The sequence below is a fragment of the Monodon monoceros genome, unplaced genomic scaffold (genome assembly GCF_005190385.1).
Source record: "Monodon monoceros isolate NGI ecotype Baffin Bay Population unplaced genomic scaffold, NGI_Narwhal_1 Super_Scaffold_22, whole genome shotgun sequence".
Taxonomy (NCBI): domain Eukaryota; kingdom Metazoa; phylum Chordata; class Mammalia; order Artiodactyla; family Monodontidae; genus Monodon; species Monodon monoceros.
In genome coordinates, this window is record NW_021703779.1 from 49,334,001 (window position 1) to 49,350,773 (window position 16,773).

The 16,773-nt window shown below is 39.4% G+C and overlaps 1 protein-coding gene across 7 annotated transcripts in view; it reads right to left on the reverse strand.

Annotated features, from left to right (window-relative positions):
• The window catches only part of HEPH (hephaestin), a 95,698-nt gene that overhangs the window by 74,572 nt on the left and 4,353 nt on the right, over nt 1-16,773 (reverse strand). For 4 of the 7 annotated variants that reach the window (XM_029241475.1, XM_029241473.1, XM_029241469.1 and 1 more), the window contains exons 2-6: nt 13,276-13,478; nt 11,211-11,455; nt 10,017-10,229; nt 1,490-1,672; nt 153-407 (exon numbers count right to left, since the gene is read on the reverse strand). In XM_029241475.1, the coding sequence (XP_029097308.1) occupies nt 153-407; nt 1,490-1,672; nt 10,017-10,229; nt 11,211-11,455; nt 13,276-13,478 (1,099 nt within the window). Of the gene's footprint in view, nt 1-152; nt 408-1,489; nt 1,673-10,016; nt 10,230-11,210; nt 11,456-13,275; nt 13,479-16,773 lie in introns of those variants that run through there. The other 3 variants (XM_029241471.1, XM_029241470.1, XM_029241472.1) reach the window with 2 other exon arrangements.

Below are 16,773 nucleotides of genomic sequence, written 5' to 3' on the forward strand. Positions count from 1 at the left end.
CCCAGAATTCTAGTCTAATGTTTCATCATTTATATCCAACTATCTCACCTGAAAGACCAATTTTATGTCTCCAGGTCAGAAACCCAGCCTCCTGATAATCATCACTGCCACCTATGTCCTGTATCTGAAAGATCAGAGATGTTGGATCTCACCTTGCAAGTGACTATTCACTTGACAGCTAATTAACCAGGTGCCAGGTTCCCGGGGTACCATCTCAGCAGTCACAAAAGTGGCTGGAAAGATATGCGCCACATCAGTACGGTGGCCTCGGATGGTCAGCATCTGTCCATGGAAGAAAGCTGTGTGGACATCTACCTCGTTGCCCATGCCAAACAAGTGCCAGGCCACACGCTTCTGTGCACACATGCTCAGATCTGGTAAGTTTCCAAAGACAAAGCCATTGATTGCTGCAAAAGAAAATATCAGAGTTAGGAAAGGACAGCCCAATGAGAGAGGCCTTACCATCAGACAATAATAATAGATAACATTTAGATGAGGATTCAAAGAGCACACTGTGCTGACCATATGTATTATCTTATATAAATCTTACAAACATCCCTGGGAAAGAGGCAGAATTCACTGTTATTATGTAAAAAAATGTGAAAATCAAAGCTCAGAGAGCTAAAGTTACTTCTCTCCCAAGACCACAAATCTATTATGTGGTAGAGCCAGGATTCCAACCCAGAAATCTGAGGAAGCTTTCTAAGAAATGAAGTTTATTTTACAAACTTTCTTTCCATCTAAGCCAATTTCCTTCTGAAATTTCCACAGGACAGCTGTCAAGTTAGCTAACTAATTATCATAGTTATTACAAGCAATTGGTTTAAAACTAAGGGAAATTTGAGCTGTCCAAGCCATACTTTGCATCTTCCCTCTGAGTTTTCACCTCCCCTCGGGACTCTCTCATTTTGCGCCCACCTCTGTCACCAAGTAAATCACTCCCAAAAATAAATGAAAGCAAAATCACTTACTTTCATTTCTAAACTCAGTTCTCTGTCCATGCCCCAGGCTTTCGTGCCTATAGTTTGTTTTAAATTTAATTAAGATGGTCAACTCCCTTATGAGAAGTCATTTATTTTCTCTACAAAATGTGTAATTTTAACAGTTTGCATCCTTTTTAGAACAAAGAAGTGTTCACTAATTATATCAGTAGGCAATCCTCACCAAAGTGACCTGAGCATATAGTATATGACTTTGGAGTCCACAACATGGGCTATTCCACTTTAGAAAGCAGGGTACCTAATGGCAAGAGCATAGCCTACGCAGTCAGACAGACCAGGGTTGGAATTTTAGCTGTGACATTTATTTTCTGTGTAATCCTAGAGCCTCGGTTTCCTCATGAGTGAAACGGGAAAACCATCTACTACTCACGGTCTTTGTGAGAATTAAAAGGAACAAGGTATGTGAAAACATCCACCAAATGCTAGGCCCAGTGGAGACCCTCCATCAATGTTCACTGTCATAGTGTGGCCACATACTCCCACCTTACCATGCATCCTATTGCTCTCCTGAAAGGTCTCATCTTCTATGTCAACTGAGGCAGGGTCTGAGCAATAAGTGGCAATGTTCTCATTGATATGCCAGCTAAGGTTCTCATCTATCACACTAAAGAGGAGGAAGAAATCATTGTCCACGTCCTGCCGCTGAGGAGGGAAATTCCCATCCAGGGTTCCTAGGGAAAGTAAGAAAAGAGCCTTTAAGAACCTTCTTTCTTGGAAGCAGAGGAAGATGGCAGAAGAGTAAAACGCGGAGATCACCTTCCTCCCCACAGATAAGTCAGAAATACATCTACACGTGGAACTGCTCCTATAGACCACCCACTGAACGCTGGCAGAAGACCTCAGACCTACTAAATGGCAAGAAACTCCCCACGTACCTAGGTGGGTTTAAAAAAAAGAAAAAACAGAAACAAAAGAATAGGGATGGGACCTGCACCAGTGTGAGGGAGCTGTGAAGGAGGAAAGGTTTCCACACACTAGGAAGCCCCTTCATGGGCAGAGACTGTGGGTGGCTGAGGGGGAAAGCTTTGGAGCCACGGAGGAGAGCACAGCAACAGGGGTGTGAAGGGCAAAGCGGAGAGATTCCCGCAGAGAGAATCGTTGCCAACCAGCACTAACCAGCCCCAGAGGTTTGTCTGCTCACATGCCGGGGAGGGCGGAGGCTGGGAGCTGAGGATTGGGCATCGGTCAGATCGCAGGGACAGGACTGGGGTTGGCGGCGTGAACACAGCCTGAAGGGGTTAGTGCACAATGGCTAGCCATGAGGGAGTCTGGGAAAAAGTCTGGATCTGCCGAAGAGGCAAGAGACTTTCTCTTCCCTCTTTGTTTCCTGGTGTGCGAGGAGAGGGGATTAAGAACGCTGCTTAAAGGAGCTCCAGAGACAGGCGTGAGCCGCGGCTATCAACGCTGACCCCAGAGACGGGCATGAGATGCTAGGGCTGCTGCTGCCATCACCGAGAAGCCTGTGTGCAAGCACAGGTCACTAACTACACCTCCCCTCCTGGGAGCCTGTGAAGCCCGTCACTGCCAGGGTCCGGTGATCCAGGGACAAGTTCCCCGGGAGAATGCACGGAGCGCCTCAGGCTGCTGCAAGGTCATGCTGGCCTCTGCCGCCACAGGCTCACGCCACAGCCGAACCCCTCCCTCGCCCCAGCCTGAGTGAGCCAGAGCCCCCGTATCAGCTGCTCCTTTAACCCCATCCTGTCTAAGCACAGAACAGACGCCCTCAGGCGACCTACACGCAGAGGCGGGACCAAATCCAAAGCTGAACCCCGGGAGCTGTGCGAACAAAGAAGAGAAAGGGAAATCCCTCCCAGCAGCCTCAGGAGCAGCGGATTAAACCGCCACAATCAACTTCATGTACCCTGCATCTGAGGAATATGTGAATAGACAACGAATCATCCCATATTGAGAAAGTGGACTTTCAGAGCAAGATATATTATGTTTTCCCCTTTTCCTCTTTTTGTGAGTGTGTATGCGTATGCTTCAGTGTGAGATTTTGTCTGTATAGTTTTGCTTTCACCATTTATCCTAGGATTCCGTCTTTCTGTATGATTTTTTTTTACTTTTTAAAAAAAATTTTCCCTTAATAATTAGTTTTTTAAATAAATTTACTTTATTTTATCTTATTTTATTTTGTCCTCTTTCTTTCTTTCTACTTTTTCTCACTTTTATTCTGAGCCATGCGGATGAAAGGCTCTTGGTGCTCCAGCCAGGAGTCAGTGCTGTGCCTCTGAGGTGGGAGAGCCAACTTCAGGACACTGGTCCACAAGACACCTCCCATCTCCATGTAATATCAAATGGCGAAAATCTCCCAGAGATCTCCATCTCAACACCAAGACCAAGCTTCCCTCAAGGACCAGCAAATTACAGAGCTAGACACCCTATGCCAAACAACTAGCAAGACAGGAATGCTACCCGATCCATTAGCAGAGAGGCTGCCTAAAATCATAATAAGGCCACAGACATCCCCAAACACACTACCAAACACGGACATGCCCAACAGAAAGAAAAGATCCAGCCTCATCCACCAGAACACAGGCACTAGTCTCCTCCACCAGGAAGCCTACACAACCCACTGAACCAAACTTAGCCATGGGGGACAGACACCAAAAACAACAGGAACTACGAACCTTCAGCCTGTGAAAAGGAGACCCCAAACACAGTAAGATAAGCAAAATGAGAAGACAGAAAAACACACAGCAGATGAAGGAGCAAGGTAAAAGCCCACCAGACGTAAGAAATGAAGAGGAAATAAGCAGTCTACCTGAAAAAGAATTCAGAATAATGATAGTAAAGATGATCCAAAATCTTGGAAATAGAATAGACAAAATGCAAGAAACATTTAACAAGGACCTAGAAGAACTAACGAGGAAAAAAGCAACGATGAACAATGGAATAAATGAAATTAAAAATACTCTACAAGGGATCAATAGCAGAATAACTGAGGCAGAAGAACGGATAAGTAACCTGGAAGATAAAATTTTGGAAATGACTACTGCAGAGCAGAATGAAGAAAAAAGAATGAAAAGAAATGAGGACAGTCTCAGAGACACCTGGGACAACATGAAAAGCAACAACATTCGAATTATAGGGGTCCCAGAAGAAGAAGAGAAAAAGAAATGGACTGAGAAAATATTTGAAGAGATTATAGTTGAAAATTTCCATAACATGGGAAAGGAAATAGTTAATCAAGTCCAGGAAGCACAGAAAGTCCCATACAGGAAAAATCCAAGGAGAAACCTGCCAAGACACATATTAATCAAACTATCAAAAATTAAATACACAGAAAACATATTAAAATCAGCAAGGGAAAAGCAACAAATAACACACAAGGGAATCCCCATAAGGGTAACAGCTGATCTTTCAGCAGAAACTCTGCAAGCCAGAAGGGAATGGCAGGACATATTTACAGTGATGAAGGAGAAAACCTGCAACCAAGATTACTCTACCAAGAAAGAATCTCATTCAGATTTGATGGAGAAATTAAAAGCTTTACAAGCAAGCAAAAGCTGAGAGAGTGCAGCACCAACAAACCAGCTTTAGAACAAATGCTAAAGGAACTTCTCTAGGCAAGAAACACAAGACAAGGAAAAGAACTACAATAACAAACCCAAAACAATTAAGAAAATGGGAATAGGAACATACATATTGATAATTACCTTAAATATAAATGGATTAAATGCTCCCACTATAAGACACAGACTGGCTGAATGGATACAGAAACATGACCCATATATATGCTGTCTATAAGAGACCCACTTCAGACCTAGGGACACATACAGACTGAAAGTGAGGGGATTGAAAAAGATATTCCATGCAAATGGAAATCAAAAGAAAGCTGGAGTAGCAATTCTCATATCAGACAAAATAGAGTTTAAAATAAAGACTATTACAAGAGACAAAGAAAGACAGTACATAATGATCAAGGGATTGATCCAAGAAGAAGATATAACAATTGTAAATATTTATGCACCCAACATAGGTGGACCTCAATACATAATGCAAATACTAACAGCCATAAAAGAGGAAATCAACAGTTACACAATCAGAGTAGGGGACTTCAACACCCCACTGTCACCAATGGATAGATCATCCAAACTGAAAATAAATAAGGAAACACAAGCTTTAAATGATATATTAAAAAGATGGACTTAAGTGATATTTATAGGACATTCATTCCAAAAGCAACCAAATACACACTTTTCTCAAGTGCTCATGGAACATTCTCCAGGATAGATCATATCTTGGGTCACAAATCAAGCCTTGGTAAATTTAAGAAAATTGAAATCGTATGAAGAATCTTTTCCAATCCCAATGCTATGAGACTAGATATCAATTACTGGAAAAGATCTGTAAAAAATACAAATACATGGAGGCTAAATGAAACACTACTTAATAACCAAGAGATCACTGAAGAAATCAAAGAGGAAATCAAAAACAATTGACAATGGAGACACAACGACCCAAAACCTATGTGATGCAGCAAAAGCAGTTCTAAGAGGGAAGTTTATAGCAATACATTCCTACCTTAAGAAACAGGAAACATCTCAAAGAAACAACCTAACCTTACACCTAAAGTAATTAGAGAAAGAAGAAGAACAACAACAAAAACCAAAATTAGCAGAGGGAAAGAAATCATAAGGATCAGATCAGAAATAAATGAAAAAGAATTGAAGGAAATGATAGCAAAGATCAATAAAACTAAAAGCTGGGTCTTTGAGAAGATAAACAAAATTGATAAACCATTAGCCAGACTCATCAAGAAAAACAGGGAGAAGACTCAGATAAATAGAAATGAAAAAGGAGAAGTAACAACTGACACTGCAGAAATACAAAGGATCATGAGAGATTACTACAAGCAACTGTATGCCAATAAACTGGACGACCTGGAAGAAATGGACAAATTCTTGGAAACGCACAACGTACTGAGAGTGAACCAGGAAGAAATAAACAATATGAACATATCAATCACAAGCACTGAAATTGAAACTGTGATTAAAAATCTTCCAACAAACAAAAGCCCAGTACCAGATGGCTTCATAGATGAATTCTATCAAACATTTATAGAAGAGCTAACACCTATCCTTCTCAAATTCTTCCAAAATATTGCAGATGGAGGAACATTCCCAAACCCATTCTATGAGGCCACCATCACACTGATACCAAAAGCAGACAAAGATGTCACAAACAAAAAAAACTACAGGCCAGTATCACTGATGAACATAGATGCAAAAATCCTCAACAAAATACTAGCAAACAGAATCCAACAGCACATTAAAATGATCATACACCATGATCAAGTGGGGTTTATTCCAGGAATGCAAGGAGTTTTCAACATACACATAACAATCAACGTGATACACCATATTAACAAAGTGAAGGAGAACAACCATATGTTCATCTCAATAGATGCAGAGAAATCTTTTGACAAAATTCAACACCAATTTATGATAAAAAACCCTGCAAAAGTAGGAACAGAGAGAACTTTCCTCAACATAATAAAGGCCAAATATGACAAACCCACAGCCAACTTCGTCCTCAATGTTGAAAAAATGAAACCATTTCCACTAAGATCAGGAACAAGACAAGACTGCCCACTCTCACCACTCTTATTCAACATAGTTTTGGAAATTTTAGCCACAACAATCAGAGAAGAAAAGAAATACAAGGAATCCAAATCAGAAAAGAAGAAGCAAAGCTGTCACTGTTTGCAGGTGACATGATACTCTACATAGAGAATCCTAAAGATGCTACCAGAAAACTACTAGAGCTAATCAATGAATTTGGTAAAGTAGCAGGATACAAAATTAATGCACAGAGATCTCTTGCATTCCTATACACTAATGATGATATATCTGAAAGTGAAATTAAGAAAACACTCCTATTTGCCACTGCAACAAATAGAATAAAATATCTAGGAATAAACCTACGTCAGGAGACAAAAGACCTTTATGCAGAAAATTATAAGACACTGATGAAAGAAATTAAAGATGATACAAAGATATGGAGAGATATACCATGTTCTTGGATTGGAAGAATCGACATTGTGAAAATGACTCTACTACCCAAAGCAATCTACAGATTCAATGCAATCCGTATCAAACTACCACTGGCATTTTTCACAGAACTAGAACAAAAAATTTCACAATTTGTATGGCAACAGAAAAGACCCCATATAGCCAAAGCAATCCTGAGAATGAAAAATGCTGGAATCAGGCTCCCTGACTTCATACTATACTACAAAGCTACAGTAATCAAGACAGTATGGTATTGTCACATAAACAGAAATACAGATCAATGGAACAGGATAGAAAACCCAGAGATAATCCCATGCACATATGGTCACCTTATCTTTGATAAAGGAGGCAAGAATATACAGTGGATAAAAGACAGCCTCTTCAATAAGTGGTGCTGGGAAAACTGGACAGGTACATGTAAAAGTATGAAATTAGATCACTCCCTAACACCATACACAAAAATTAACTCAAACTGGATTCAAGACCTAAATGTAAGGCCAGAAACTATCAAACTCTTAGAGGAAAACATAGGCAGAACACTCTATGACATAAATCACAGCAAGATCCTTTTTGACCCACCTCCTAGAGAAATGGAAATAAAAATAAACAAATGTGACCTAATGCAACTTCAAAACTTTTGCACAGCAAAGGAAACCATAAACAAGACCAAAATACAACCCTCAGAATGGGAGAAAATATTTGCTAATGAAGCAACTGACAAAGGATTAATCTCCACAATTTACAAGCAGCTCATGCAGCTCAATAACAACAACAAAAAACACTCAATACAAAAATGGGCAGAAGACCTAAATAGACATTTCTTCAAAGAAGATATACAGATTGCCAACAAACACATGAAAGAATGCTCAACATCATTAATCATTAGAGAAATGCAAATCAAAACTACAATGAGATATCATCTCACACCGGTCATAATGGCCATCATCAAAAAATCTAGAAACATTAAATGCTGGAGAGGGTGTGGAGAAAAGGGAACACTCTTGCACTGCTGATGGGAATGTGAATTGGTTCAGCCACTATGGAGAACAGTATGGAGGTTCCTTAGAAAACTACAAATAGCACTACCATATGACCCAGCAATCCCACTACTGGGCATATACCCTGAGAAAACCAAAATTCAAAAAGAGTCATGTACCAAAATGTTCATTGCAGCTCTATTTGCAACAGCCCAGAGATGGAAACAACCTAAGTGCTCATCAACAGATGAATGGATAAAGAAGATGTGTCACATATATACAATGGAATATTACTCAGCCATAAAAAGAAACGAAATTGAGCTATTTGTAATGAGGTGGATAGACCTCGAGTCTGTCATACAGAGTGAAGTAAGTCAGAAAGAGAAAGACAAATACCGTATGCTAACACATATATATGGAATCTAAGAAAAAAAAAAGTCATGAAGAACCTAGGTGTAAGTTGGGAATAAAGACCAAGACCTACTAGAGAATGGACATGAGGATATGGGGAAGGGGAAGTGTAAGCTGTGACAAAGTAAGAGAATGGCATGGACATATATACACTACCAGACGTAAAATAGATAGCTAGTGGGAAGCTGCCACATAGCTCAGGGAGATCAGCTCGGTCGTTTGTGACAACCTAGAGGGGTAGGATAGGGAGGGTGGGAGGGAGGGAGTTGCAAGAGGGAAGAGATATGTGAACATATATATATATGTATAACTGATTCACTTTGTTATAAAGCAGAAACTAACACACCATTGTAAAGCAATTATACCCCAATAAAGCTGTTAAAAAAAAAGATGTGGCACATATATACAATGGAATATTACTCTGCCATAAAAAGAAACGAAATTGAGTTATTTGTAGTGAGGTGGATGGATCTGGAGTCTCTCATACAGAGTGAAGTAAGTCAGAAAGAGAAAAACAAATATCATATGCTAACACATATATATATGGAATCTAAGAAAAAAAAGTCATGAAGAACCTAGGTGTAAGTTGGGAATAAAGACCCAGGCCTACTAGAGAATGGACTTGAGGATATGGGGAAGGGGAAGGGTAAGCTGTGACAAAGTAAGAGAATGGCATGGACATATATACACTACCAGACGTAAAATAGATAGCTAGTGGGAAGCCGCCACATAGCTCAGGGAGATCAGCTCGGTCGTTTGTGACAACCTAGAGGGGTAGGATAGGGAGGATGGGAGGGAGGGAGTTGCAAGAGGGAAGAGATATGGGAACATATATATATGTATAACTGATTCACTTTGTTATGAAGCAGAAAGTAACACACCACTGTAAAGCAGTTATACTAGAATAAAGATGTTAAAAAAAACCGTTTATTTAGCAACAGTTAGCTGTAAGGGGTACTCATAAGTAAAGGATAGAGAGGGGCCTTAAGAGTCTATCAGCAACAGAAAAGTAGGTAGAGCCTTCTGCTGCTAATATGTATTTCTAAATTCTCCACATGAAACCACCAATTCAGTTGAGCCTGTGACTTGAAGATGAGGTACATAGGATCTAGAATAATTCCTTCCCACCATCCCTGCCTATGTCTTCAACTCAGGGCCTTGATCTAAACACACTCCTGTAACACACAGGTCTTCAGGCCTAACTACACCTTAAACATACCATATTTCAAACGAAACCCACAATCCTCCCCAAATTCTGATGACTACACTTTCAATCCTATCCAACAGGCTATTAACACATACCTTAGTCTTATGTAACTTGACATCCATCATTACTAATTCGAGTTTTTTAAGTAAAATAAGAAAAAAAGAAAGTAGCAAAGTGCTTTTAAGTATTTTGTTTCTGTTTTTTGTTTGTTTTTAGAAAAAAAGTAGTGAAATAGAAAAAACAGTGAAAAAGGGAGTTTGGCAGGATTTATTCCTGTTAATAAACTAGGGTGCTAAATTAACACTCCCCAGCCTGCTGCTTAATATGTAGGTGAGTCAACAATATCACTGCTTCCCCTAGATATCTCAAACTGTATCTCACAGCTCACATTTGGGGCTTATACCTCTTTTACAGGTTATAAGGGGTCCAATGAGGCCAGTAGCAATATCTCGTGGAGCATCTACATGAGAATGATAGATCCAGGTGAGGCACGCTGGGTCAGCATCAGTGGGTGCATGACCTTCTGGAATGGTCCAGTTGTAGATGTGGCTGCCTCCCGGGGGAACAGAGTCATCAGCTTTCAGCCAGCCAGAGGAACCATCTGGATATAAGGATCCTAGAAAATGAAATTGCATATGTTTAGTCCCAGGGTGAGTGAGAAGGAGCCTGGCAGATGTAGAAGCCAGGAGAGGGACGTATGGAATACCTAGTTCCAGTCTTGTGGAAGGTAGAGTTCTAAAGTTCAGCACAGTGTTCCTCACAACCTAAGGAAGGCACAGATTCAGGTAATATCTAGCCAAGAAACCTAGACCTCAAATCAACGGTGGGTAGAATGCTAGCAGCCCTTGGGGAAGGAGCTATGACCATAGAAAGTGCTATACAGCCTAACCTAGTAAGGCTCTAGTGCAAAGCCGATAACATGGAGGCAAGAGAGAAGAAAATATTCCCTTCCTTCAAGCACTCACTTTGAAAAACAGAAAGCAGACAATCACAGAATTTCCATTTAAAGGCAACTTAGTGATCAATTGATCTATTCCCATGTTATGAAAGAAAAAACAGAGGAAAAATAACTTGTCCACAGGGAGTTAATGGTCAAGTCAAGACTTTCTGAGTTTGCTCTCTATTCCCCTCACTCACCGTTGTGTCAGTACTATAGGCCATTGGGCCTGGGATAGTAGGAGATACAGATGAGTAAACCGATCTCCCTCTTAAGAAAAACAATGGGCCTTTTGGAAGACTGTGGCACAAGAATAATGCTCCCTTACATTCACAGAACACTCCTCTCTTTTCAAAACACAGTCAAATATTTTACGGAAATGCCATTCAAGTAATTCTTTGTGATAAAAGGTAAATTGAATCTCTACATTCTTAATGAAGAATTTGAGGTTCAGAGAGGGACAGTGACTTGCCCAAAGTGGCACAGTGTGTGAATAGCAGAACTGATAACAGTACCCAGCCATATTTTCTCTGAGGAGAGTCCTTGCCACTTCAGATCAAAAAGGAACACTATCTTCATTCCCAGCTCCTCTCCCTCAGATGGCAATAAAGAAAAAGCGATATTTGTTGCAGGTAGGAGAAAAATGATGGGCTGATTTACCTTCTGAGTCTTTCTCATAGAAAACACCATGGGGGTGGATTGTGTAGGGACGAGTGGCAAAATTCTTCAGGTGGATAAGAATAATATCTCCCACCTCAGCCTTCAACACTGGCCCCAGGAAGCCCAGCCAGGCTGGCTGAACCATTTCATCCATGTATGAACCATCCCTGTATTCCTTGTAGATGGTCTTCTTGTAGCTGCTCCCTATTCGGTTCTTGTCAGACTTCAGGAAGTTGGAAGCTACTCTGGGAAGGAAGGAAAGAGAAAGCCACAATTTTGCCTTTTTCCAGAGGTGGCTGATCAAAATGTGTCCATCTTTGTTTAGGGCAAAACAAGAGGAAATGGGATTGTACTGATCAAAACATGAAATCTTTACGTTAGAATCTAATTGTTAGACAATGAGAAGTATTAAGTTAAGCCATATGAATTTGCTGATATTTGAGCAATTTTAACCTACAAAATAGACAATTTCACTCAGTAAATCCTAATATATAATAATGTGGAGGCAACCAACTATGGACAGACTCTTTTTAAGTGATCAACTCCCTATCCAGGTGGCCTAACTTAGTGTTGCCCTTCTGTATATGGGAAGTCTTATAACATAGTGGTTAAGTTCACAAACTTTGGAGCCAGAGAGTTTCAATTAAATGCCAATATTGCCATTTCCAAATCTGTAGGACTTTGAGCAGGTTACTTAACTTCTCTATGCATAATTTCTCCATCTGTAAAATGGAGATTACTGGTGACTAAAATAATTAAAATACATAAAGAATTTAGAAAAGTGCCTGGAAAATAGTAAAATCTTAATAAATATTAACTATTACTTCAAGGTATTGGAGAAGGGGATAACAAAGTTATCCCTCAAAGATAATTTTAATACAGACTCTGTGACTCCAAAACTAGATGAGTAGAAAAATGGTTTGTTAAAAAAGAGAGCTGTTTTTCTTACTCTAATTCTTCCTAGAGAGCTCTGAGATGTTACAGTCAACTTTGGAAAACTTTGAGGCTTTGGAGAGACAAATCAATTCATGATCACAAAAGATTTTTTAATACATAAATTCGATTTTTTTCAATCGGTATTTGTGGAACACCTGCAAAGCTCTAAGATCAAGAAAGTTTAATCCTGGGCTTCCCTGGTGGCTCAGTGGTTGAGAGTCCGCCTGCCAATGCAGGGGATACGGGTTCGTGCCCCAGTCTGGGAAGATCCCACATGCTGTGGAGCGGCTGGGCCTGTGAGCCATGGCCGCTGAGCCTGCGCATCCGGAGCCTGTGCTCCGCAACGGGAGAGGCCACAACAGTGAGAGGCCCGCGTACCGCAAAAAAAAAAAAAAAAAAAAGAAAGGTTAATCCTGTAGGATCTGTGAGAGGCAGAATGGTGAGAAGAGTACCAGCTTTGCATCCACATTACCCAGGTTCAAATCCTAGATGTCTGTTTACTAGCTCTTGGACTTGAGCAAGTCATTTGATCTCCCTGAGCCTCAGTTTTTTCATCTATAAGATGAGAATATTCATACTCACCTCCTAAAGTTTCTGTAAGAATTAGGTGGGACAAAGTATATAAATTTCTAGTACAGTACCTGTCACAAAGTGTTACATAAGTGATAGCTATTGCTGTTATTTCCTTGATTGTAAGGCTGATCTTATTTTTTCTCATTTTTACATATCTTAAATCAGTATAGTTCCACTGAACTATGGCAGCATACATATACTACACACATCTTACAGACACTGTATATATATCATGTTTTTTCTTGCTTAAAAGCTAAATACCTATTATTAAAAGAGCATTGTGGATATCACCTTAGAATCAAGGCAATATGGAATGACCTTTAGGACCCTAAAAATACTTAGGCATCTCACTGTGGAAAAGCGAACTCCATATGGGATACTGGCTCCTGAGTCAACTAGTTGTCTTCTCAGGAAATGTATCATTGGGCTTATGGCCCAGAGAGATCAGGAGCTGACTGCAACCACACCCTGGGGAAAGGTCTTCAAGAGCTACCTATTGACCTCAAGAGTGCCCCTCCCTAACTCCATCTTTAATTCCACAAGAGATTAAACCTACGTGTCACTGTCCAGAGGCTGGTTCGTGATGACATTCCTTCCCTTAGGAGCATAGTTCCACTGCACGTCCTGGATGCCCAGATAGTAGACTCTAGTGGCCCCATCAGTCAGTCGGGGCCACAAGGGTTGCACGAACAGCAGAGCCCATAGAAGATGGCCTGGCTCCATGGCCCACATTACTCTGGGAAACAGGCAAATGAATAGCTGTTGGTATAGAAGAAAGAGAACAAAGGGGCTTTGCATGTGTTTCGAAAAGTAAAGAGGCAAGAGCCAGACTGAGTGACTGAGAAAACAAAAACCGATTAGCCTAGAATCTCTGCCTTACCTGTTTCCTTTCAACAAGTGTTCAAGGATCTCTACACATTGGAATTGGGAGGGCAAAGTTAAAAATCACTTGTACTGACAATTGTGTATCACTTTCTTCAGAAGAGAAATCTGGATTCATTTTCTTCAGCAATGTAGAAAGAAGAATATACTCTGGCCCAAAAATTAGGGAACAGGCATCAGTAACCCGAATGAGCCACTGACTCACTCGGTACCCAAATCAGGTCACTAATTCTCCCTGTGTCTCTGTTTTCACCATTGTCACTTTCCATCCTCTATGAACTGTGTTTAAGAACAAATGAGAATTCACCAAAATACATTTATTAGAATGTTCATAGACCCAAACTGGAAACAGTCAATATGTCCATGAACACTATAATGGATAGGTAGATGATATTTTATTCATATAATGGAATTCTATATAGCAATGGTAATGAGCAAACTAACACTATACATGAAAATATGGATGCCTCTCACAAATACAATGGTGCAGAAAGAAACGAGACACAAAGGGTACACATTGTATGATTTCATTTATATAAAGTACAAAATCAGGCAAAACTAATCTATGCTGTTAGAAGCCAGGATAATGTTTTCTCTTAAGGTAGGGATCAGTGACTAGTAAGACAGAGGAGGAAGGTTTCTAGGAAATGTTCTGTTCCTTGATTTACTTACTGGTTACATGGGTACTTTCAGTTTGTGAAAATACACTGAGCTGTGAACTTAGCACATTTATCAGAAGAAATGTTCTCTGCTGGTTCTCTGCCATGCACAAATCCATTTAATGTGTCCAATCTTGAGTCAGAGTTAGAACTAAGCTTCTAACCTTTCATTCTGATACATCAGCCAGGCAGTTAGACTTTTGGGGGCTGATATGAAGCACTCAGTCATACTATACACAGCCACAGTCAATCCCAGAAACACAGGCGACATAACATAAACACAAATATACATACACTTGCATGCATATACATAGACACATGCAGTCTTATCTAAAAGCAGAGATGCAGACACTTTCATCCACACTAGAACCACAGTGTCACATAGAACCTTAGTCACTTTCAAAATAATAATAACCTACAATGGAAAAGAATCTGAAAAAGTATATATATATATATATATATATATATATATATAAAACTGAATCTCTTTACTGTACACCAGAAACAAACACAACATTGTAAATCAACTATGCTTCAATTAAAAAATAATAAAAATAAATATTTATAGTGTGTGCATGACATGTCAGACATTGTTCTAAGTGCTTTACAGATTAAATCATTCAATCCTCACAGCAACACAATGAAGCAGATGCCATTATCATCCCCATATTATAGAAGGAGAAACCGCAGAACAGCAGTATAAGATAATTTGTCCAAGTTTACCTAGTTAACAATTAGTAGAGTTGGGTTGTGAGCTCAGGGAAGTATGGGTCCAGTGTCTATGCTTTTTTTTTTTAATTGAAGTATAGGTGACTTACTATAGTATGTTAGTTTCAGGTATACATGTTCGTAATTACCATACTATACTACTTTTCACAAAATATACTTGCACACACAGAAAACATGTACAGACATATCTTGCTTTATTGTGCTTCACTTTATTTCACTTCACAGACATTCTGTTTTTTACAAATTGAAGGTTTGTGGCAATTCTGTATTGTCAGATGATGTTTAGCATGTTTTAGCAGTAAAATATTTTTAAATTCAAGTATGTACATTTTTAAAGATGTAATACTATTACACACTTAATAGGCTACATTATAATATAAAGATAACTTTTACATGCACTAGGAAACCAAATAATTGTGTGAAGATTTATTATGATATTAACTTTATTGCTGTAGTTTGGAACCAAACCCACAATATCTCCAAGATATGCTTGTATATGCCTATAGCTATAGTTATATCTGAGAAAACCCCATACACTCTGAAACATGCAATCATATGTAGTTGTGATCACTTCCAGAAACAGACACATATATTCATATGGGCAGAGATACATCTAATCAATATAATTCATGATGATGATAATAATGATGGTAACTATCATTCATGCAGAAATTACTACACACTAAACGTGATGCTCACTTTTTTATATATAAATTATTTCACTAAATCCTCAACCTAAGCACATGATATTAGGGACAATTAATCAAAAATAGAAAATCAAAAATATGCACAGACTCACACGTGGATAGGAAATCCCCAGATATTTACCCTGATTGATAAACAGAACTATAGATTTCCCTACATATTCTCAGACCCCTCCACATAAAGTAGTGGCCCAAGTGTGTAATCCCCAGTCTTCATATGACATTTGGAAGAAAGCCCTTGATATGTGGGAGGACCTGTTCTTGGATTCCTCTTCCTAAAACCTGGCTTTCCTACTGACCAATTGTGTAGCCTTGGATGATATTTAGCCACTCTGGACCTGTTTTCTTATCTATAAAATATATCTAATAATATAAGCCTTGGAGAAGTAAATTAGAAAATTACATGTAAAGTCCCTAGTACAATTAGTACTTAGAACATAACAGACAGTAAATGTTGGTTTTCTTCCTCTTCCTTCTCCATTCTGGTGACAGTTTGTTAATTTATCCTTACTGTCTCCCACACATCTTATGTTCTATATTTCAACTCTAAGGGCTAACTTAAATCCTAACTGCTCCAGAAGGCCCACTCTAGCCTCTCCATATCACTGTTCTCTGAAGAACTATTTACTCTCTATAACACCCAAATACATGAAGTCAAACTTTGTATTATTATTTTCTTTGTCTCATAAGCTGCCTCATGAACTGTCTTTATTTACTAGATTGGACTATAAACTTCTTGAGCGTGGATGTCACATATTAGAGGTCTTTGTGTATCTACTGGCAGATATGGTGATGGGGGCCCTGTAGGTGTAACATAAACAGCTACTGCTAAAGTGACATAAAACAACATAGACATACATTTTCCCACCAGTTGACTTTAGTCAAGTTCGCCACTGGTTCAAAGAGTAACCTTAGTGAGCCCCAGTTTTCTCATCTATAATATAATAGAGCTGGACTATAACTTACTTTTGGGGGGTCATGGATCTTCGGGAATATAATGAAATGCAAAAACACAGAACTACAAAAATGTTTTATATAAAGAGCTCTCAAAGAGTCTTTCTGGCTCTCACATTCACTGAT